Source organism: Octopus bimaculoides, chromosome 8 (genome assembly GCF_046866305.1).
Source record: "Octopus bimaculoides isolate indiv1 chromosome 8, ASM4686630v1, whole genome shotgun sequence".
Taxonomy (NCBI): Eukaryota; Metazoa; Mollusca; class Cephalopoda; order Octopoda; family Octopodidae; genus Octopus; species Octopus bimaculoides.
In genome coordinates, this window is record NC_142935.1 from 6,328,409 (window position 1) to 6,351,510 (window position 23,102).

General features: G+C 36.6%; 1 protein-coding gene across 1 annotated transcript; it reads left to right on the plus strand.

Moving 5' to 3' along the window:
- Nucleotides 1-1,164: 1,164 nt before the first annotated feature.
- On the plus strand, nucleotides 1,165-22,429 carry LOC106878891 (V-type proton ATPase subunit E). The gene is made up of 9 exons (XM_089356043.1): nucleotides 1,165-1,304; nucleotides 10,347-10,412; nucleotides 12,814-12,923; nucleotides 15,781-15,847; nucleotides 16,287-16,376; nucleotides 17,809-17,877; nucleotides 19,897-19,991; nucleotides 20,629-20,716; nucleotides 21,967-22,429. Exons 1-9 carry the CDS (start codon nucleotides 1,272-1,274, stop codon nucleotides 22,027-22,029), a joined length of 681 nt encoding a protein of 226 aa, XP_089212169.1. The 5' UTR covers nucleotides 1,165-1,271; the 3' UTR covers nucleotides 22,030-22,429.
- Nucleotides 22,430-23,102: the final 673 nt, after the last annotated feature.

Below are 23,102 nucleotides of genomic sequence, written 5' to 3' on the forward strand. Positions count from 1 at the left end.
ATATATTCAATTTATAATACTTGATGCCTTGTACATTGATTTTAGGAACGTCTCTTTGCTCTATGCCCACTTTCAGAGTTAATCCAAGTAATTGTGAATTTGTTGAAGCCAGAAAGTGAAATGGGTAAAAAATATTAAGCAAAAATGAAAAAGTGGAGTAATCAAAGAAGACTGTTACCACTGTCTTCAGTTGCAAGTGACTTCTGTTCATTTCTCTGAATTACAACTCATCATCGTCATTTTACGCCTGTTTTTTCCTGCATGGGTTGGATAAGTTATGGTGAAAATCAAGTTATTGCTTTCCTAAATGAGCTGGGGATGATACTCTTGTATATTTGACTTTTAGCAAAATTTCTATGACTGGATGCCATTCATAATGCCAACTACTTTACAGATTGTACTGGATATATTTTCACGTGGCTTCAGTATTAGAGAGGCAGCCTTATTCCTAACAAAACTAGAATTCTGACTACATTGTTTCTTTTCATTCAATGCTGGGAAGGTTACCGAAGAGAAAAGAATGAGAGAGATAGAGAGAGGATAATCAAAGAAAGAATTGTAGAAAAGAGGAGAACTGGAACCCATGCTGATTTTCGATGCAGGTCTTGCTTATTAAAAGTGTCTTACAGTATATAGCAATGATTTTTAATCATTTTCCCCTCTGTGACACACAGAATAAAGCATAGAAATTTTTAATGGGACAGTGAATAAGGTACAAAAAGTTTACAACACATTAACTTTGTATTTAAAAAAGCAATTCCGGTTAAACAGAGATGGGTGTCTCCATTGCTTTTTGTCACAGAAAACACATGCATCGATATGGTGTATTAAAAACACTCGGGTCTTCTCCATATCTAGTCATTTTCTGACTCGCTTCCAAAATACCTCACGGCTATATTCAACCCAATGATTAAACCACCATCGAAATCAGCTTATTAAAAAAATTCACACGATACATCTTTTCATAATACACCGCGTAATAAAGAAACAGTTTTGTAAACATTCATTTAGTAAATCCATTTACGATAAATAACAAAATACATTTTAATTCAATAAAAATAATAATATTTTTATTTTTAACAATAGTTAACATATTTTAATAGTTTCAAAATATAACAGAGAAAAACCAAATAAAAGATACGAAACTTTGTGAAACCTGTTTCCAATCTCCTCTGAAGGTCAAATTCTGTCACGAGATTCTTGGAGTTTCTTCCAGAAAATCTTCTGAATTTCTTTTTTCTCTGATTTTGGTCGAAGTTAATTTCATAAAAATGGCTTTGAGTGATGCCGACGTTCAAAAACAAGTAAGTTCAAAAAACATTTCTTTCTTTCCTGATATTATTTCAAAGAATTAACGACGATAATTCCCTTACTTCCAACTTTCTCTTATTTTTTTTTCCTTTTAGAGGCGGATTTCTAGTAAAGGACCCCTTTTCACCCCCTCATAACTTCATTTCTTAAATTCCATTTAATATTTCAAGTCTATTACCAAATAAACTGATACTAATATAGCACTTCTAAATAATATTTGTTGCTTGTAATTAATAAATCAAGTCGCAGCATTTTTGGTTGACTGAAATCCTGTTTCAATTTTTTAATTTATTTTTGATAGAATTCGTCGTAATTTGTAATTGTATTCTATGTATTTAGGGTTTCTTCTGTTTTATTAAACTCTAGGCACTCACTTAACTTAATTATTTACTAATCATCAAATCTTATAGATTAATGAGTTGATAAGATGAGAATTTAAATCTTCGATGAAAGAGAAAAAAAGCCTAATTAGCTTTAATGAAAATTCTATTCATCATGCGAGACAGTAGTAACAACTTTAAATTTATATTTTCCAATATCATTATTGTCTTCTCAAGAAATTATTTTCTCCCTCAACATTAATCCTGTTATAGTCTGGTGTTAGACAAGTTCGTTGAGAAGATCGATCGGTAATTTTTCAGATTAACACCCACACGATCTTCACTGGGGTGTTAGGGTTATGGTTACGGTTAGGGATGGAATTCCGTAACCCTAACACCCTAGTGAAGATCGTGCGGGTGTTAATCTGAAAAATTACCGATCGAATAAGATTTAAACTTGTACGGAATCTCAGCATTTAACGTCTCTGATTAATTTTTTATAAATTTCAATTTCGAACTTTCCATCCTACCTCTCCTCGCAGGAATTTCTTTACCCTTCACTTAACTGAATATATTTTATGCAGAAGGCATCTCAGGGAAATTGTTCAGTATCATTTGTATATTAAAATGCCTTTTGAACACAGTGTTGTTTGTTGAATTTCTTTATTGATGTATTAAATTATTATCTGTTTATTAGCTCTTTGCTGACTCCTCCAGAATCTTCGTTTTAATTTGATCCTTTACAATATAATTCACTGCTTCCCTTTTATTTTTAATTTGTTAGATGTATTTTTTAAAATATTCGACCAAGTCTATCGATTGTAGCCCCTCCCCTTAAAGGAGGTTAACTTGGTTCACTTGGCAGAACGTTAATAAATAACTCGGCCGAACTAATTCAGTTCAGTTTATTTTAACTTTAAAAAAATGTTCGTTGTGTAACATTTCATTATTTACTCAAAACTTCAGTTACTGAATTGAGTGTTACTACTTTGTGTAACCTATAAAGTACCTTTACTCACAGTAGAGGGTCAGTACCTTGACTCTGGCAGTAGAGGGGAAATTTTATTTTCCTATTCTCTACGTTTTACTCTCAGAATCATGGAAAGCAAATCCTATATCATGACATGAGCTTTTTTTTTTTTTTTTTTTTTAATTTCATCTGCAGTTTTAACATGAAAAATAATTATTCAAACATATTCTCTCCATCTCGTTATCCATGCACACAAGGATCATTAACTTTTGTCATCCATGCCAAACCCCTCTTCATAGTTTGTTCACCAAACACATTTTCTAATCTTTCCTTTCTAAATTTGTAACCCTCTATAATACTTTAAGCTCACTTATTGATAATGATGTAACTTTTTGATATTTCGGCATACTTCAAGTTACATAGTTGCCAAAATCTAAACCAGCTTTGATAATTTTCATGAACATTGAAAATATAAACAGTCAATGGTGCACAATTTACTGTTACTAGTCGTCCTAGCTAAACCTACTATCGTAGCTTACAGTTACATATCTTTCTTTGTTACATCATCATCATCGTTTAACGTCCGCTTTCCATGCTAGCATGGGTTGGACGATTTGACTGAGGACTGGTGAAACCGGATGGCAACACCAGGCTCCAGTCTGATTTGGCAGAGTTTCTACAGCTGGATGCCCTTCCTAACGCCAACCACTCAGAGAGTGTAGTGGGTGCTTTTACGTGTCACCCGCACGAAAACGGCCACGCTCGAAATGGTGTCTTTTATGTGCCACCCGCACAAGCCAGTCCAGGGGCACTGGCAACGATCTCGCTCGAAAATCCTACAGGAGCCAGTCAGGCGGTACTGGCAACGGCCACGCTCAAAATGGTGCATCTCATGTGCCACCCGCACAAGAACCAGTCCAGGGGCACTGGCAACGATCTTACTTGGCTTGCCGGGTCTTCTCACGCACAGCCCATTTCCAAAGGTCTCGGTCCGTAGTCATCGCCTCGGTGAGGCCCAATGTACGAAGGTCTTGCCTCACCACCTCAGCCCAGGTCTTCCTGGGCCTACCTCTTCCACGGGTTCCCTCAACTGTTAGGGTGTGGCACTTTTTCACGCAGCTATCCTCCTCCATTCTCACCACATGTCCATACCAGCGCAATCGTCTCTCTTGCACGCCACAACTGATGCTTCTAATGTTCAGCTTTTCTCTCAAGATACTTACACTCTGACGGGTATTCACATTGACATGGGTGCCAGTCAGGCGACATTGGCATTGACCACGACTATGATTCCACTTGGTTAAACAGATCTTCTCAAGCACAGCCCATCTCCAATGGTCTTGGTTGCTTGTCTGAGGCCCAGTGTTCGAAGGTCATACTTCACCACCTCATCCCATGCCTTCCTGGGTCTACCTCTTCCACAGATTCTCTCTACTGTTAGGGTGTGATGCTTCTTCACACCGCTGTCCTCATCCATATGTAACACAGGACCATACCAGCCCATTGCTGCTTATTCTTCAAGCCATTTTGCAGCTTCTACTCTACAAACCATGTAGCCTCATCATCATCATCGTTTAATGTCCACTTTCCATGCTTGCATGGGTTGGACGGTTTGACTGAGAACTGGCAAGCGAGAACGCTGCACCAGGCTCCAATCTGATCTGGCAAGGTTTGTACAGCAGGATGCCCTTCCTAATGCCAACCACTCCTAAAGTGAAATGGGTGCTTTTTATGTGCCACTGGCATGTTAGCCAGTCAGGTGGCATGGGCATCAGTCACGCTCGAATAGTTTTTTACATGCCACAGGGATGGGTGCCAGTCAGGCAACACTGGCATCGGTCACATTCGAATGGAGCTTTTTATGTGCCACCGACATGGGTGCCAGTCAGGCGACATTGGCATTGACCACGACTATGATTCCACTTGGTTAAACAGATCTTCTCAAGCACAGCCCATCTCCAATGGTCTTGGTTGCTTGTCTGAGGCCCAGTGTTCGAAGGTCATACTTCACCACCTCATCCCATGCCTTCCTGGGTCTACCTCTTCCACAGATTCTCTCTACTGTTAGGGTGTGATGCTTCTTCACACCGCTGTCCTCATCCATATGTAACACAGGACCATACCAGCCCAGTCGTCTCTCTCTTGCACACCACATCTGATGTTTCTGATGTCCCACTTTTCTCTCAGAGTGCTTACACTCTGTCGTGTATGCACACTGACATTAGACATCCAGCAGAGTATACTAGCTTCATTTCTTTCAAGCCTACACACTCATTTTGCCCATTTAAACAACATAAATGCAGCTTTGTAATGAAACTCTCCATTCAGCTTGTCTCACCATGAGATAGCAGCTTAACTTAACAATAGTCAAGTTATCAACCTTTATTATATGACATTAAAAACTACTAAATAACAAAAAATGAAGATTTATTCTCATAAACTTTGACATATCACATAAACTAATGTATCACTGACTATTTTAAATCGACTCTCATTGTCTTCCATATTGAATATATGAACTGCTGTTTTAACTTGAGCTGTGGATTTTCATGTAGCAATATGAACTATCATTTGTATTGTCATTGAATCACATTGTACATTACTTTAATGGTTATTATCTCACCAATTAGATTGGGCTGGTCTAAAGGCTATTAGTGGAAAGACAGAAATAGAACCTTGTGTGTGTATGTGTAATTATGTTTCTTGCTGTTTTTCCTGTTCGACATTTTATATCACATCATCGTAAACACTTATTTCTAAGGATCAACCATTATGTTTCAGTTGACTCAAATCATCATCAGGTGTCTTCATAATACCAGGCTGAAATCAAAGCACAAATCCATTTCTAAACTGAACAATGTTATTATTCTTAATTTGAGTTCCCATTAAAAATCCAGTCCAATACAATGTACACTTCCAGGATTAAGACATTCAATGATGATTAAGATCAAACTGATAATCTTAATTCATCTCATTTAAGCTTAGATTTGTGACATGTTTTATTTGTATTGAATTAATCATCATCGTCCTTTAATGTTTGTTTTCCATGTTGACATAGGTTGGACTGATTGACAGGATCCAGTGACCTGTTGGCTCCAATGTTAGCTTAGGTATGGTTTCTGTGGCTGGATGTCCTTCCTAATGCCAACCACTTTTTCAGAGTATACTGGTTGCATTTTTTGTGCCACTGGCACAAGCAAGGTTGCCAAATAACTTGCAAGAAAAGGAAGGTTGGAAGGAAAAGAAAAAGGAAAAGGCCTCTTGAAGTAAATTGGGGAAAGGAGAAAAGCAATGGTTCTATGTTGGATGTTGAGAGGTTACAGTAGCCCAAATAGCTTGTAATAGAGATACAAGGCCAACCTCACATTGTATACGGGTGGGAGTAGCTGGAAAGAGGACTAAAGTGGTGGTGGGATACTGGAGCATCTCAAGATGCAGTGGATCATGGGGGTGGGCAGGGTTAGAGGTGAAAGTAGCAAGTGATGCTACAAGATATAGGAATGGATCAGAGGAACCAGGATAAATGAGGCATAGAGAATGATAACAGTAAGAGAGAGATTTACTACCTTTTGATTTCTTTCACAAATTACCTCTTTACTTTTGAAGCAGATAAAAATTTATCAGAGACTAAAAGCATGATTGTTTGCCAGGATAGGAGTTGGTCTTTTCTTGTATTTAAGATTACAGATGTTGATTTTCTGGCGAGATATCTGGTGGGGAAAATTGATTTGAGAAAAAATTTATAATTTAAATATCAGTGAGATGCAAAGAAATGGCTTACAAGAGTTACTCAATATATATAAAATCTACAAAAGCTTTTTTAATTTCATTAAATCTTAAAGAAGAGATGGAGAATAATTGATATCAAAAAAATGAGAAAGTGAAGTTGATTAGTGTAAAATGTAAATGTGTAGTTGATTGGGAAAACCTGGGAATATAGTTTTATATTGAAATATTCTATAAAACCTAGACAGCATTAAATTTTTATGGTGCAGGAGGTAGAAAGTGAAATAGTTGAAGTGTAGTGAATAGTTTAAAGTGGAAAGTGCAAAGTCCATCTAAATAAGATGCAATGAAGGTTTTGCACAATGTTCAACTTAGATTGGATTGCTGTTAGTAAGAAGAGATTGTTATTGCTTAATATAATTAAGGGTGCTGGTGAAACTGATATATTGCCCCCAGATATTAGAACAATAAACTATTATGGCATCTTTGAGCCTTGTAGATAAAAGTACTCAGTGTTCAAGTACCACTTCCTTCTGAGAGAAAGCTACGTTTCTTTGATATAGTTTAGCAATGCTAAAAAGTGTAAAACATTTCTTGAAACAATAGCATTAATGGATATGATAAAATGTTGCTAGTGTGGAGGGAATTTTATGTCCCAATAGCATTTGTGAGCAATTCATTGATATATCTTAGTGTTGTATTGTTTGGAACTTCATTGGATGGTTCTCTCCGTTAACAAAAGAGATATACAAGCATTTATAGTCTTTATATACACACATATATGTTTATAGATTGACAGACAGACGGACAGATAGATTGCATTAATTTTGTTTTGATACAGTATAATTAACATACAATACTTTCTATTGTATGTTTTTAAATGCTTATCATTTGCTTTTAGTGCAACAAACTTACAACTTAACATTCATAAGAAAAGCTATTGTTCTTTGATATTCTTATTAAATTACTCTCCACTAATTACATTCAATGCCAGCTGTTGCAGCCATGTTTTCTAAGCCATTGTTTTGTATTTGAAGTTTATTGAATTTAGTCGACTGTCTCTACAATGTCAATAGAAATCCTATTACCTAAACTTTGGTAATAGATATGTAGAGAGATGTCGTCCGGAAGGTGAGAGTAAGCAATAGGTACAGTAATGGATTTAGAATATCAGTAAGGGGTCCATCAGGCTCAGTTCTCAGTCCTTCCTATTTTAGTTCTCCAAGCCACAAGAGAGGAGGAGATTAAGATGAGTTTTCATAGCTGAATCTGTAGTGGAATTGGAGAAGAAATTCCAGACTTAGAATAAAACCTGGAATTAGGAGGCCTCAAAGTGAACTTAGGAAGGACTAAGGTTGTAGTAATTAGGAAAGAAGACAGCAGTCTGCTTTAATCAGAGAACTGATTGTGATTGATATGTAGAAAAGGAATTAGGCGGCAATTCTAAATGGTATGTCCAGTGTAAATTGTGAATGTCGTGGAATCACAAACAGGTTAACAGAGAAGGTAGACTTTGTATGTGGCTGATACAAATAAAAGCACATGAGAAATGGTTTCTAGATGACTTCATTAGCAATGGAGGTGAATGTTTCAAAAGTATAGTAGTCAGAATAAGAACAGAAAAAGTTCAGGGAGTTTTTACTTTTTTTGGCTACAAGGAGTTTCTTTCTCAGAGTGAAAAGTAAATTGTATGATGCTTGTGTATAAACTGTGGTGCTGCATGGTAATGAGCCTTGAATTTCTGAGGACAAGACAGAAAGGAAGCAAGCATGCTGAACTAACATTGGTGTGCATGAATGATGGAGTGCAAATGAGGTGAGAGGAAATCTGGATGTAAGAAGTACAAAGGAGAAAACTTCCCCAAGATGGCCATGTGATGCATATGGAGGATGACAGTTGTATAAAGAAGTGCAGATTGCTCAAAGTCGATGAAACCTTGTTGTCAAATGGAGTCCATATAAGATTTTTGGGGGTCCATGCAACAAGATAGTCAATTGGGTATCCAGAATGGTATTTTAATGGCTCCACTTTAGATGTAAGCATTGGTACGTATTGCAAGAAACAGTTTCTTTCTCTAACATTTTACATGGTTCAACCGACACAAGTTAATGTGTGAAAAACAGAATAGGAATTTTGAAAGAAATGTTGGGGTGGGGTCCATCAAAATAACATAGTAATCAAAGGGGTCCATAGATAAAAAAAAATGGTTGAGAACCCCTGCTGTAGAAGGAGACTTAGGAAGATATGGATTGAATTGGTGAAGATTGATCTCAAGATGTTGAGTCCCACAGAGATGCTGACACAGGACAGATATGGTTAGCAATATGCCTGACTGGAGAAGATTTGTTCATCCCTAAGCCATAGCAAAATGAACATTAAAAACTGATGATAATGATATAAGGTGATGGTAAGGGAAGCATCTATATTTGGATTTCTTGCCCAGTAGTCCTAGTTAAGTGCTCATTCATCTCACATTCACCTTCTCTTCTATCCTCTGTACAATACAGCTCGTGCAACTAGAAATGATATTTTCCCTCTATGACCCACCCGTTTCACCAACATTTACTCATCTCTATTCACTACAGTGCCACCCACGTAACAAGGGTTGTATTAGACTTGGGTACATTCAATCCCAACAACTTTATCACTTACGTATTCATTATATTCTTCCATGACTCCATCTTACCATTGGACCTCTCTATTACTATCCATAGCATTCACTCTTCTTCAGCAAAAAGCCCTCCAACACCATTTTAACTATCATTCTCTCACTCCTTCTATTCACCTTCTGAGTCGATGCCTTTTGAGGGGACAAACAACTCACAGAATAACGATGACTCTTTACACAGTACAAGGCAATGTCTCTAGTGCTGGTGCTATCATAAAATACTCCCGGTACACTCTGTAAAGTGGATGGTGTTAGGAAGGGCATCCAGCCATAGAAACCAAACCAAAAATGAAATGCACAGGCAAAATCTGGTCGTCTGATCCATCTGGGAGACTGAAGAAGACTTGACAAGATATTGGTGAGGAAACTATCCCAAGATAATAATCTGATGAAAGAGATTTTGGAGGACCATGTCAACTGGTGATAAGTGATGCTGCAAAAGGCTGAGCCCCTAAAATACTGGGGTAGTGATGATAGCTGGGATATATATAGACATGCACACACACACACACACACACACACACACGTGCATGGCTGAGCCTTTGCTGATGCATACCCTCACATCTCCCCAATATCTCTTTTCCTATCTACTCTCCCTTCTCATCTCCTTATCTCTTCTATTCACTATACCATGTCACCTGTAACTAAGAGGAAAGCAAAGTGTATCCAATACCTATCCCCTATCTCTCATATCTGAGTGATTTGAACTCTGTATGTTACTGCTTTTTAAACTCAGAATTATAAACAAGGAACTAGATACCATACATCTAAACCAGAGTTCTACCTTCTGTGGCAACTCTACCAATCTGATAACTTTTGGTATTTATTGAATCAACTCCAATAAGGTTTGAACTTATAGATGAATACATCAAATACCATTGGACATTATGTCCAACATTTGACTATTTTTGCTGTTCCACTTCCTTCAAATAATAATTCAGATCACTGCTGAAAGAACTCTTATACATTTGATGGATCAAACACTTGTTTTTTTATCAAAAGCCAGGAAAAATTATCACTGCAATTTTTGCTGCTGGTCTCAGACTTATTGCGACAGTCTTTAAGTAAGATGGCATTATCAACATGGTAGGTATGAACACTGAACAAACCAGAGTGTAAAATCATTTTCCATACACCTTTTGATGATTACTGAGTTGCTTTTGTTTATATTATAGAAACAGGTTGCAGAAACTTAGTTTCTAGAAAGTTCTAGTATAACTTGTTAAACAAATATTTCTTTTCAATGAGAGGGCTTTATTTACTCCGCTCATTCTTCAGTATCTCAGATTTCAGACATATCTAATTGTATTTTTTATTGTAACTTATTACTAACATATTTTTTGTTTTTTAGATTAAACATATGATGGCCTTTATAGAACAAGAAGCTAATGAAAAGGCTGAAGAAATTGATGTAAAGGTGAGTAAACATTTGAAAAGAATACAGAATTGTTGAAAGTTTTTATTGATTAAAGAAATTCCTGTTTCATGTTTTGGAAATTGTACTTGTTTGGCAAGTGACTGACTTGATATCAAGTGTTGAAGACGAAAGAGTTATATTGTGGAATAGTTGGTCAATTAATGCATACACTCATGTAATTATATTCCCCTTTAAATCTATCACAGCAGTAATTTATTCTAGCTATCTTTGAACTGAGTCCTTTGATGTGTCTAAGTTTATTCCAGTTCCATTATCATTGGATGATTGTAGTTCCTTTTTTTCTAGTCTTCCATGGAAAACACATCCAGCCATAGCAAGACATTATTTGACTTAAAAAAACAGATGAGTGTTGGTGACATAAAGGGCATCTGGTTACAGAAAACAGGCCTCAACAATTTTTGTCTGACCTATGCAAGAATAGACAAATGGATGTTAAAACAACCAATCCCTTTAGTAAATCAGCAAGCAGGACAGTGGTTAAGAAGCTCACTTTGCTATCACGAGGTTTCAGGTTCTGTTCCACTCTGTGGTACCTTGAGCAAGTGTATTCTATAGTCCCCACCCTATCACCAAACCACTTCCATCTCTTATCATCCCTTTCTCAAAATATTTCCATCGGTCACCTATTTTCTGTGCCTTCAACCATTGATCTCCCCACCCCATTACATCTTAACACTTCTCTTATATCTGCTGTTATACCCCATTTACCAAAGCTCCTCTGCTTTATGTACTTCTCTCTCTCTACTCCTACACCTTGCACATCATTCTCTTACTCTATGAATTATTTTCCTTCTTCAGTCACTCCTTTCTTTCTCACCTCATCTCCTCTCCATACAGTTTTTCCCCATAAACCTCACCTCTATCCCAATCTCTAACCCTCAGGTATTTCTCTTATGAAACTCTCACCCCTGTGATCCACTTTCCTTATATCTTGAGATACTCTGGCATCCTATCACTACCCTGTCTATCTTCTTTCTCAATTACCCCCACCCTTATATAATATGGAGTAGCCTAACCAAGAATATAGCATCTGTTGTGCTTTCATCTAGCACAAATCTGAACTACATCTCATCTACACTAACTCTCTTCCTAATTAATTAGGCTATGACCCTTTCTGTGAGGTCCAGCAATTTGATGCCTCTAATTATTTCCGTCTAAGGCATCACTTTTGCCTTTGTAGCAGTTGACTATAATGCTGCTACATCAATCGTTGTGTATGACCCCTTTGTGGACAACCAAATTAACATGGGTGACTAGGCCATATCCAACTCCACCAGATATTTTAAACATCTCCCAAGAACTTTCCCTGTCTTCATATCCTTAACTGCTTTTTCTTCCAAACTACTGTCACTTCAGATAGCTGCTCCCTCAGTTGGGTCTACATTAGGCAGACTCTAACTTCTCCCATGCATTCTCTACATTTAACAGCCTTTCATAATGACATTTACAAGCCCCTTTCTTTGCAGAATCATTAACTGCAAGTGAACCAACGTCTATACAGACACACTTCTCTCCTATGACATCTCTATTTTCTCTCACTTTTCTTTGCCTTGATGATGATATATATATATCCTAATGTTAAAGATGTTATCACCTCCATCTGCTGCTGAGAGAAGTAGAAATATGTAAGACTTAGAAAATAATTATCAAATAATTCTTTGTGACAGAAGCAAGTATTAATATCAAAAGGTAATATTTATCCCCATTTAAAAGTGGATGTTGTATAGAACACACAATACTACAATAGTTACCATGAGAAAATCTCTCATATGCACTTTTGCTACATATAAGCATTCTTGTTTGCATTGTTAGCAGGAGATAAACCACTTGCCACTGCTGAGACCACTTGGTTTTGGCCTTCTCTGATCTTGTCAAGGATAGATGCTCAACCGCTGGAGTGGTATCTTTGGGTCTCTTTATATTCATTCAGTATTTTTTCCCTTCACAAACCAAAATTATGAAATCTCAAATTGCAGTGAAGGAATATAGCCACTGAGAGAAAATATAATCCATGTAACCATCTTACTTCCTCACATCCAGTGAAATCCAGATACTAAAAAAAAAAAAGAAGATCTAACAATATCTGTTATGTCTAAGATGGAAAAGATGTTGAATTGCTGCTAAGGAGTTGGATGATAATGGTTGGCAGTCTTGGGTTTTTAAACAAAGCGTTTTGTGTGAACTTTCTTCTGAAATATGTAATCCATCATTTGTTTAACATTTATCATTTTAAGGATTGAAAAGTGAACAGTTCAGCACAACAACCAGGTTGTGTTACTCTTTTAAGGCATTTTGAGAACATTTCATTATCAACAGACACACACACATTTACTGTACAGAATCCAACTTTGTGTATAACATTTTGAATTTGCTGTTTCAGGCAGAAGAAGAATTTAATATTGAAAAAGGCCGTTTGGTTCAACAACAAAGAGTAAAGATTCTGGAATATTATGAACGTAAAGAAAAACAAGTTGAGCTTCAAAAGAAAATGTATGTTAAATTTCCTTTCTAATGACTTCAACTTGTAAATGTTTTTGACATTAAACAGTAAATCTGAGCTTGCTGCTAGTTGCTGTGTAACTTGATGATGTCCATAAAAGATTCTTAATTTGTTGAAGTGGCATGTCTGTGCTGTTGTATTAAAGAAATTCAATGCCAGTGCCATCGGACTGGCTGGCTCCCATGCAGATAGCATGTTAAAAACACCTTTTGAGCGTGGTCGTTGCCAGAACCACCTGACTGGCCCCCGTGCCGGTGGCATGTAAAAGCACCCACTGCACTCTCAGAGTGGTTGGGAATTCTATCGGCATGTTTGCTGGCCTTTGTATGTGTGTGTATATATATATATATATATATATATATGTGTGTGTATATGTATATATGTATGTGTGAAGGCACATGCTCAGCGGTTAGAGCATCAAGCTTACGATCGTAAGGTTGTGAGTTTGATTCCTGGACTGTGTGTTGTGTTCTTGAGCAAGACACTTCATTTTACGTTGCTCCAGTTAACTCAGCTGTAGAAATGAGTTATGGCATTACTTGTGCCAACTGTATCGGCCCCTTTGCCTTTCCTTTGGATAACATCTGGTGTAGAGAAGGGAGGTTGGTATGCATGGGCAACTGCTGGTCTTCCACAAACAACCTTGCCCGGACTTGTGCCTGGGAGGGTAACTTTCTAGGTGCAATCCCATGGTCAGTCATGACCGAAGGGGGTCTCCTCTCTATATGTATGTATATATATATATATATATATATATATATATATATGTGTATGTGTATGTATGTATATGTATATATGTTGTTGAGGCATGCTCCGTCAAGAACGTATTAGTGTACAAATAGAGCTGCCTAACTGTACTTACTTTCCCTCTTGACTCTTTTATGTATGTATATATATATATATATATATATATATATATATATATATATATATATATGTGTATGTATATATATATATATGTGTATGTATATATATATATATATGTGTATGTATATATATATATATGTGTATGTATATATATATATATATGTGTATGTATATATATATATATATGTGTATGTATATATATATATATATATATATGTGTGTGTATGTGTATGTATATCTATATGTGTGTGTATGTGTATGTATATCTATATGTGTGTGTGTGTGTATGTGTATATATGTATGTATATATATATATGTGTGTATATATATGTATGTGTATATGTACATTTGTATGTACATATATTTGTTGGCTTGTTTTCATGAATGATTGAGAACAAAGGACACCACTTATATGCTAACCCCTCCTCAGTTACTTGAAGAGGCTTTTTCCTTTTTCTGTTCCTTCCTTTTTTTTTTGCCTTGCAAGTTACTTCACAGCTTTATTAGTGCCAGTGACCCCAAAATGATGCCCATTACACTCTGTAAAGTGGTTGGTTTTTAGGAAGGGCTAAAAGAAGTCGTGCCAAAACTGGCATTGAAGCTTGATGTGGCCTTATGGCTTGCCAGATTCTATCAAGCCATCGAACCCATTTCAGCATGGAAAACGTATATTAAATGGTGGTGGTGGTGGTGGTGATGACGATGCAGAAATTGTTAATGTAACACAATCAGGGCTATTTAGTATTTGTTAGTGTACTTGTCACTGTTATCACTGGTCTTTGCTCTAACCATCAAGTGTTGATTGCATTCTTAGTAAAGATCTGTCTTCATATTTCTGCTTGCAAATTCCGCAATCAATTTAATCTACCCACACATGTAAACAAAATAAAACCAAGTATATCATCATCATCATTTAATGTCCGTCTTCCATGCTAGCCTGGGTGAGAAGAGTGAATTCGGTATTTCTCATCTTTGTACATAAACCAATCATTATTACTACTTTTAATGTTGTGAGTTTATAGGAATGTAGTGCTAAGCGAAATATCTTATGTATTTAAATTCTTGAAGGGTTTGCATTCCTTTTAATTTCCCTCAAAGCACTAAATACTAGTTACTTGGTGTTGATTCAACTGATTAGTTTTAAATTTATGTCACACATCATCATTGTTTAACGTCCGCTTTCCATGCTAGCATGGGTTGGACGATTTGACTGAGGACTGGTGAATCAGATGGCTACACCAGGCTCCAATCTGATTTGACAGAGTTTCTACAGCTGGATGCCCTTCCTAATGCCAACCACTCTGAGAGTGTAGTGGGTGCTTTTACGTGCCACCTGCACAGGAGCCAGTCCTGGCAACGATCTCGCTCGAATATCTTTACACGTGCCACCGGCACAGATACCAGGAAGGCGACGCTGGGAACAGGTGCCATAACGATTTCGCTTTCGCTTGCCCCAACAGGTCTTCGCAAGCCGAGTTTCGTGTCCAATGAAGGAGACGACGTTGGCATGGGTGCCAGTCGTCGAATTTAGTTCGATTTCGATTTCACTTGCCTCAACAGGTCTTCGCAAGCGGAGTTTAGTGTCCAATGAAGGAAAGTTTCAAATTTATATCAATCAAAGAAATTATTCTTGTTACATTTTTCTCCTCCAGGGCCTGACTTAACATTATATGCTTCAGATGCTTGCTGCGTTTTGCATCCACTAAAAAAAGTGTAGAAGGATGACGCCTGTACAATTTATTATTGACTGTCAAGGGAAGGATATAGAAGTGGTATGGTACTGGATAAAGAATTCACAGTAATTAGTTGTGTCTCTATGATCTGAGTTCAGGTTCCATAACAGTTACCTTTGCCTTTCATCTTTGGGGCAAAGGTGTGAATAAATATTTACAATTAAGTCTTTCCCTGAAAAATTTGTAACTACTTTATATTAAATTTAGGAATTCTTGTTATTTTGATATTTTCTCTTTCTTTTTTCAGCCAAAGCTCAAATCTTTTAAACCAAGCACGTTTGAAAGTCCTTAGAGATCGAGAAGAGCATATAAAAGTAAATAATATTTTATATTTTACTTATATTTTTAATTTTTGTATCTTTTATCTTTTATTTGTTTCCATCATTGGACTACCACTTCTTGTCATCAATTCCTCTAAAATTAAAGAAATTATTCTGTTCAAGCTTTATCTCTTTGTTTTGCTTTCTTTATCTAAATGAGCTTGATGTATAAACTTCAAATTTAGAAATAGAAACCAGAACCTTTAGTGGACATATATGGGTGGACAACTATACTGGCAAGAACATATGAGATTTAACGAAGTTCAAAGTAAAAATATAATCTAATGGCCAACAGCCATTTTGTAAATATAAAGCCAAGAAGATTTAGAATAAAATTGTGTGATCTAAGAAAACCAAGCCTTCTAGAAGAGAGTTGTAATTGTATAATTGTTATAATAATGCAATTTTCTTAAATATTTTCTATTATTTCTAGGATGTTTTAGAAGAGGCTCGTCGTCGTCTTGGGCAGGTGACAAATGATAAACACCGTTACAGAGGTATTCTTGAAGGACTCATTACACAGGTAAAAAAGTTTTCATCCTGTTTAGTCTTACTGGCAAAATTCATTTCTCTTGGGAGAAATAAGGGTGATAATGTCTTCATTCCATCTGATCTCCCCTGTGAATTTAAATGGCTCCAGTTCCCAGTGTGAAACTAAGTTTTGCTATGTCCATAAGCAAATCTCAAGCACAATCTCTCAACATTGTTGGACTTAACCTTGCTTCTCTCATGGGCAATTATATGTAGGATGTTTGTGAGTTGGAAGTCCCAATTAAAGGACACACTGAAAACATTAAACTCTGATTGATTTCAGGATTTGTTTTAATAACTTTGTTTATATTCACATCATCTGATAGAATTTCTTCTGAAAATATCTTTTTTATCGGAATAAATATATGTACTTCCTTTAACATTCTTTAAACTTCTGAGCAACACTGGGTACTCAGGCTAGTACAATATGAAAAAAGGCAAAGATAGCATCGGAAATATGACAAGTGCTCTTGCTACCGGGTTACCTATCAGTGCTTGATAGTGGGTTAATTATCACCTCTACTTTAGCTTTATGTAAGCAATAGTTTTATACCACACCCTGCTCTCTCTTTATCTGGTAGACACGGCAAGTGTGAACTGAATGAATGACGGTAAATTGAATGTAGAATGAAATTTATGTCTTGGCAAACCTTCTTTTCAGATGTAGGATGCTGTCCACCATTCTCATATCTCCTCTTGACCCCCTTTCTCCCCCTTAGAGTTGGTACACTCAACATTTTACAGAATTGAAAGTGAGGTCTGATGAGATAGTTAAGATGCTGGAACAAAGGCATGTAGACGTGTGTTGCATCCAAGAGGTAAAGCAAAGAACATAGGTATGAAATCTCCTGGATAGACAATAGTAATGGGGTTGGTGACATGAGCATACTTTTTTTGCTGAGAAATGGGTTAAGGCAATCGAGGGAGTCAGAATGTCTGATATGATACCGAAACTTAGACTAGTGTTGCAAAGTGGAGTAACAATTATTATTTCTGCCTATGCTCCTCGACTGGGGCTGCCAGATGAACAGAAAGATCGATTTTATGATACCCTTTTGCACAAATGACAGTGACTTCAATGAACATGTTGGACAGCATCCAGATGGCTTCTGTGGAGTTGGTTCCTGCAATGAGTAGGGAACTAGGCTTCTGAAGTTCTGCGATGCAAATGACCTTATGATCTGCAATACTAACTTCAGGAGACCAGTCGGTCACCTGTTCACTCATCAAACTGGTGGCTATACAAGCCAGATTGACAACATTCTCACTGGAAAGATGGCTGCTTGTAAATGCAAATTCCTTCCCAGATGAAGATTGCACTCCTTGATATTCGTGGAATATCCAAAATTACTAATATTTTAACATAAATTCTAAACTTATAAAAGCAATTTTCTAAATGTCAGTTTTTAACACATTTTTTTCAGGCTCTATTCCAACTTCTTGAGACTAATGTAATTATCAAATGCCGTGAACAAGATGTAAATTTAGTCAAGGTCAGTTATAGTTATTCGTTGATTTGTTTGTTCTCATTAATGGATGATACCATGTTTTGTTAATTACAACTATTGCAGTTTATTATTTGATTTTTTTTTCTTTTCCTTTTCAACTGTTAGAAATGAAATATTTCTAAAATTTCATTTCTAGGCCTCTCTCTCAGTCAAATCTATAAATAGACATAAAGGCACTGCACTAATCTGATTTCCAATAAACTCAATGTGCAATTATTTTACAAAAATAAATTTGGCTCAAAATATTTTCCCTTTCTGATAATGTTTGTTTCTGCTTTGTGTAATTCAGATCTAAGGAATATCTTGAAAACAGGTAAGGTTAGTGACAGGAAGAGCGTCTAGTTATAGAACAATACTTCAGCAATATGTAGCATGGAAAAACAAATGTCAAAGATTATGGCATGCTGGCAAAACCATTAGCACAACAGGTAAAATGCTTAACCGCATTTTGTCCATCTTTACATTCTGAATTCAAATTCTGCCAAGGTCAATTGTCATTTATCTTTTTGGAATTAACAGAATAAGTACCAGTTGAGTATCGGGGGTCAATGTAACGGACTGGCCTACTCCCCTCAAAATGTTAGGCCTTCTGCCTAGAATAGAAATTATAGATGTTTAATGAGCAGCTAATTCACAAAAGTTTTTTTCATATAAGAATTGCAGAAGTGAAAGTAGTCGTATCAGAGTACCATAAGTAGTATTAGTTGTATAATAATAATAATAATCCTTTTTACTATAGGCACAAGGCCAGAAATGTTTTGTGGGGAGGGGCCAGCCAATTACATCAGCCCCAATACTTGACCTGGTCCTTATTTCATCAACCCCAGAAGGATGAAAGGCAAAGTTGAACCTGGCAAAATCTGAGCTCAGGACAGGAAGATGGATGAAATGCTGAGAAGCATTTTGTCTGGCTAATGATTCTGCCTAAATAATAATGATAATGATTTCAAATTCTGGCACAAGGCCAGCAATTGGCGGAAGTTGATTACATCAACCCCAGTAATCAACTGCTACTTATTTTATCGATCCCAAAAGGCTGAAAGGCAAAGTTGATTTCAGTGCATAAGAACGGATGAAACACCACTAAGCATTTTGTGCTAACGATTCTGTCAGCTCTCTGCCTTGATAATGATGATGATGATAAAAGTGCAATTGGTGCTTTTGTGTGTGTTTCATTTTATATACCATTAATTCATATTGATCACACCATTGTTCTTTGAAGTAAACATGTATTATTTCAATTTTGTTTTCTATTAAAACTTCCTTCATCATCGTCATTTAACGTCCGTTGTCCATGCTGGCATGGGTTGGTTGGTTTAACCAGGACTGGTAAACTGGAAGGCTGCACCGGACTCCAGTCTGATTTGGCATGGTTTTCTACAGCTAGATGCCCTTCCTAATGCCAACTACTCTGAGAGTGTAATGGGTGCTTTTATGTGCCACCAGCACAGGTGCCATTTGCATGACACCAGTATCTGCCATGGCTGCGATTTTGCTTGGCTTGATGTGTCTTCTTCTCAAGCACGACATAATGCCAAAGGTCTGTCGTTGCCTCCCTGAGGCCTAACATTCAAAAGGAACTCAGCCACTTTGCTTCTGTGAGGCCTAACATTCAAAAGGAACTCAGCCACTTTGCTTCTGTGAGGCCTAACATTCAAAAGGAACTCAGCCACTTTGCCTCTGTGAAGCCCAATACTTGAATGGTGCTCTTTACATGTCACCAGCATGGATGCCGGTTACAGGACACCAACATCAGCCACGACAACAATTTCACTTGGCTTGACGAGTCTTCTCAAGCACAGCATATCGCCAAACATCTTGGTCACTAGTCATTGCCTTTGTGAGGCTGAAAGTTCGAAGATCATGCTTCACCACTTTGTCCCGTTTTCCTGGGTCTACCTCTACCACTTCATTTCAACTTAGAACTCACTAAACTTATTGAGAAAAAAAAAAAAAGAATAATTCCAGCTTCTCTTCTCTTTTTTTTTTAATTTCATTTTCCAGGAAGTTTTACCTCAGTGTCAAGAGAACTTCAAGGCTGCTACTAGCAAAGACGTAAAAGTAACTATCAGTACAGATAGTTTTCTAGCCAGCTCAGTGTAAGTATTTGACTATTTCAGATGTTATGCTTCTGCATGAAAACCTGTTGTCATGTGTTTGAAAGCTTCACATTGCTGCATCATTCCATTCATCAAGCGTGCTGATATGACCCACATACAGTTTCATAAATCTTACTTGAATCTTATAGGAATTAAACCATTACTAGCTGAGGATTATCTTTCATGTATTAAGCATTCATATTTCATGTCCAAAACTACATATTCATCCTTTCTCCATTCTTTTAATATAATGTCATTAGAAATGTTGTCTTCTCTCGTGTTTTGCTTTTTTTGTTTTTTTTCTGGAAGTTAGGTACATCATTCTGCCCAGTTTAACATCAGCTCTAGACTCTATAGTAAGCACTTGGTTCTGGTAGGGGGGTTCCTATAACCTCTTGATGCACCATCACTTTTAACACTTGACCAAGATGCCAAAATCCAGAACTAAATCCACTGGCCTCTCTCTTCCATTCACAGACTTCATTGCAACCTTAGAGCTCACTCACCTCTTATTAATTTGTAAATCTCACATCCTACTCTTCTCCAACCTCCTACATTAATTATGTTGGTCTGATCTTAACGAATTAATTTATAATTGTACAGCATATAATTAATATTCTTTTTTTTTTTTCTTTAGATCTGGTGGAGTGGAAGTCTTTGCCCAACAAGGAAAAATCAAAGTTATCAATACTTTGGACAAAAGACTTGAACTCATTAGCCAACAGGTAACAGAACTTATTTACTTTACTGCATCACCTGTTTTTTGTTTTATTGCAACCCTATTATACACATAGCAAATATGATACCCCTTCACGTGATTTTCTATTTTGGGAATATGAAATTTGTAACCTGTTTCAGAAAATTAAAAGAAAGGAAAAAATAAATAAGAATTGTTGGAGCCAAATTAGGCTGGACAAAATGCAGTTTGGCTTCATAGTCCGGCAACTGCAAGAGAAGTACTTAGCTAAGAATAAACCATTATAATTAGCATTTGTTGATCTAGAGAAAGCTTTCAATAGAGTACCCTGCTGTGTGATATGGTGGGCTCAAGGACAGATGAGTAGTTTGTGAAAGCCCTAAGGGCACTGTCTGTAAGGTAAGTGTTTATCAAGGCTCAGTCCTCCGTCTTCTCCTTTTCATCATTGTCCTCCAGGCCATAACAGAGGAATTCAAGACCAGCAACTACTATATGCTGATGATCTTGTCCTCATAGCAGATTCCATATCAGAGCTAGAAGAGAAATTTCAGGTATGGAAGTAAAACCTGGAATCTAAGGTCCTTAAAGTTAATTTAGAAAAGACTAAGGTACAGCTCTTCATTAAATGACAGTGATGGCCAGCATTTCTAATTTTTTTTTGTTGTTGTTGATGTAGGAGTGGCTGTGTGGTAAGTAGCTTGCTTACCAACCACATGGTTCTGGGTTCAGTCCCACTGCGTGGCACCTTGGGCAAGTGTCTTCTACTATAGCCTTGGGCTGACCAAAGCCTTGTGAGTAGATTTGGTAGACGGAAACTGAAAGAAGCCCGTCGTATATATATGTATATGTGTGTCTGTTTGACAACCCATGCTGGTGTGTTTACGTCCCCGTAACTTAGCGGTTTAGCAAAAGCGACTGATAGAATAAGTACTAGGCTTGCAAAGAATAAGTCCTGGGGTCGATTTGCTTGACTAACGGCAGTGCTCTAGCATGGCCACAGTCAAATGACTGAAACAAATAAAAGAGATGTTATGAATGCCATCGGGAAAGTGGTCAATGATGGAAGTTGTAGTTGACAGTTTTTAGTTGCATGTTATCCAATCGTAAAAGAGAGTGCGGTATAAGAGCTATTACCTTGAAAAACCGACATTAAATGATCATCTCACACACACACACACACAGTATAACTTTTGCATTGACATTGCTCTAATTTCCGGTGCCATTTGATTGATATATTTTCTATTGACCTTTGTTCACCAGTATTTTTTCTTGTTTCAGATGTTGCCACAACAGAGAGAAATACTTTTTGGGAAGAATGTTAATCGCAGATTCTTGAATTAGTTATTCTTTTAAAGTTAATCGTTTTTTTTTTCTTCAAAGCGTTCCATTGAGACACTTTTTAATTTTTTTTTCTTTCGTGTAATATAAAGTCTGATTAATTCTAGATCTTACATCTCAAAATTATTAATCATTGTTTTTGAAATTGATTGGATCACATACACACACACCAATACAACTTTTAATCCTAGTTGTGATTTCAATTATAGATTTTTGTTCATTCCAAATCTTATTTTTGATGTAAAATGAAATGTAAAAAGTGAATATTTCTTTCTCCGGTCATTTTCTAGCTGATTAGCAATAATTACACAGGTGGAATAGTTTCCTGTTTTCTGTAAATTTTGGGTACATTTGTATTCCATTACTTGTTAAATTTGAATATAAAATAAATTCGTTAAAATAACATGAATTGTGTTATTTTTTTTTATGAATGAAATAGTTGGGAGTGTTTTAGTTTAATAGAAAGAAACCATTCCAATAAATGCATTGTCTACTACATAAATATTTATTTGGGAGCCATTGAGGAACCTTTCTTGCACTTTAACATTATTATTATTTCTTTATCTTATCCAGCTCCACACACGTGTGTGTGTGTGTGGACAAAATATTACTCCTCTCACCACTTTTTACTTAATCTTTCAGCCAGGAAGGAAGGCAATGTTGGTGACCCTTCACATTGCCTCTGAGAACTGGGGTGGGAGGGACAGAGAAAAAAAACCCAGCCTGAATGCTTTCGTCAGAATGCAAAATCTGCAGAAATTTTTATTACCCAAGAGTGATTATTACTGATTTTTGAGATATACTGTCACTTGTGAAAGTTGATATTAGAAAACCAGTGATATTCATGAGTTTGGAAAAGATTGTCTGCTATAATGTGACTTTTCTCCCTCAGACAAAAAGGACACAATTCCTTCCCCCATGACATGAAATTCACTAAACACCAAATATCACTAATTTCTTTAGATTTTTAAGAAATAGCGGACATAGATTTCAAAGTTTTAGTAAGTAGAAAGAATACAAGGCAGGAACCTGCTGTCATCAGAGAAATGGCTATGTTCAATATGCAAAAAAAAAAA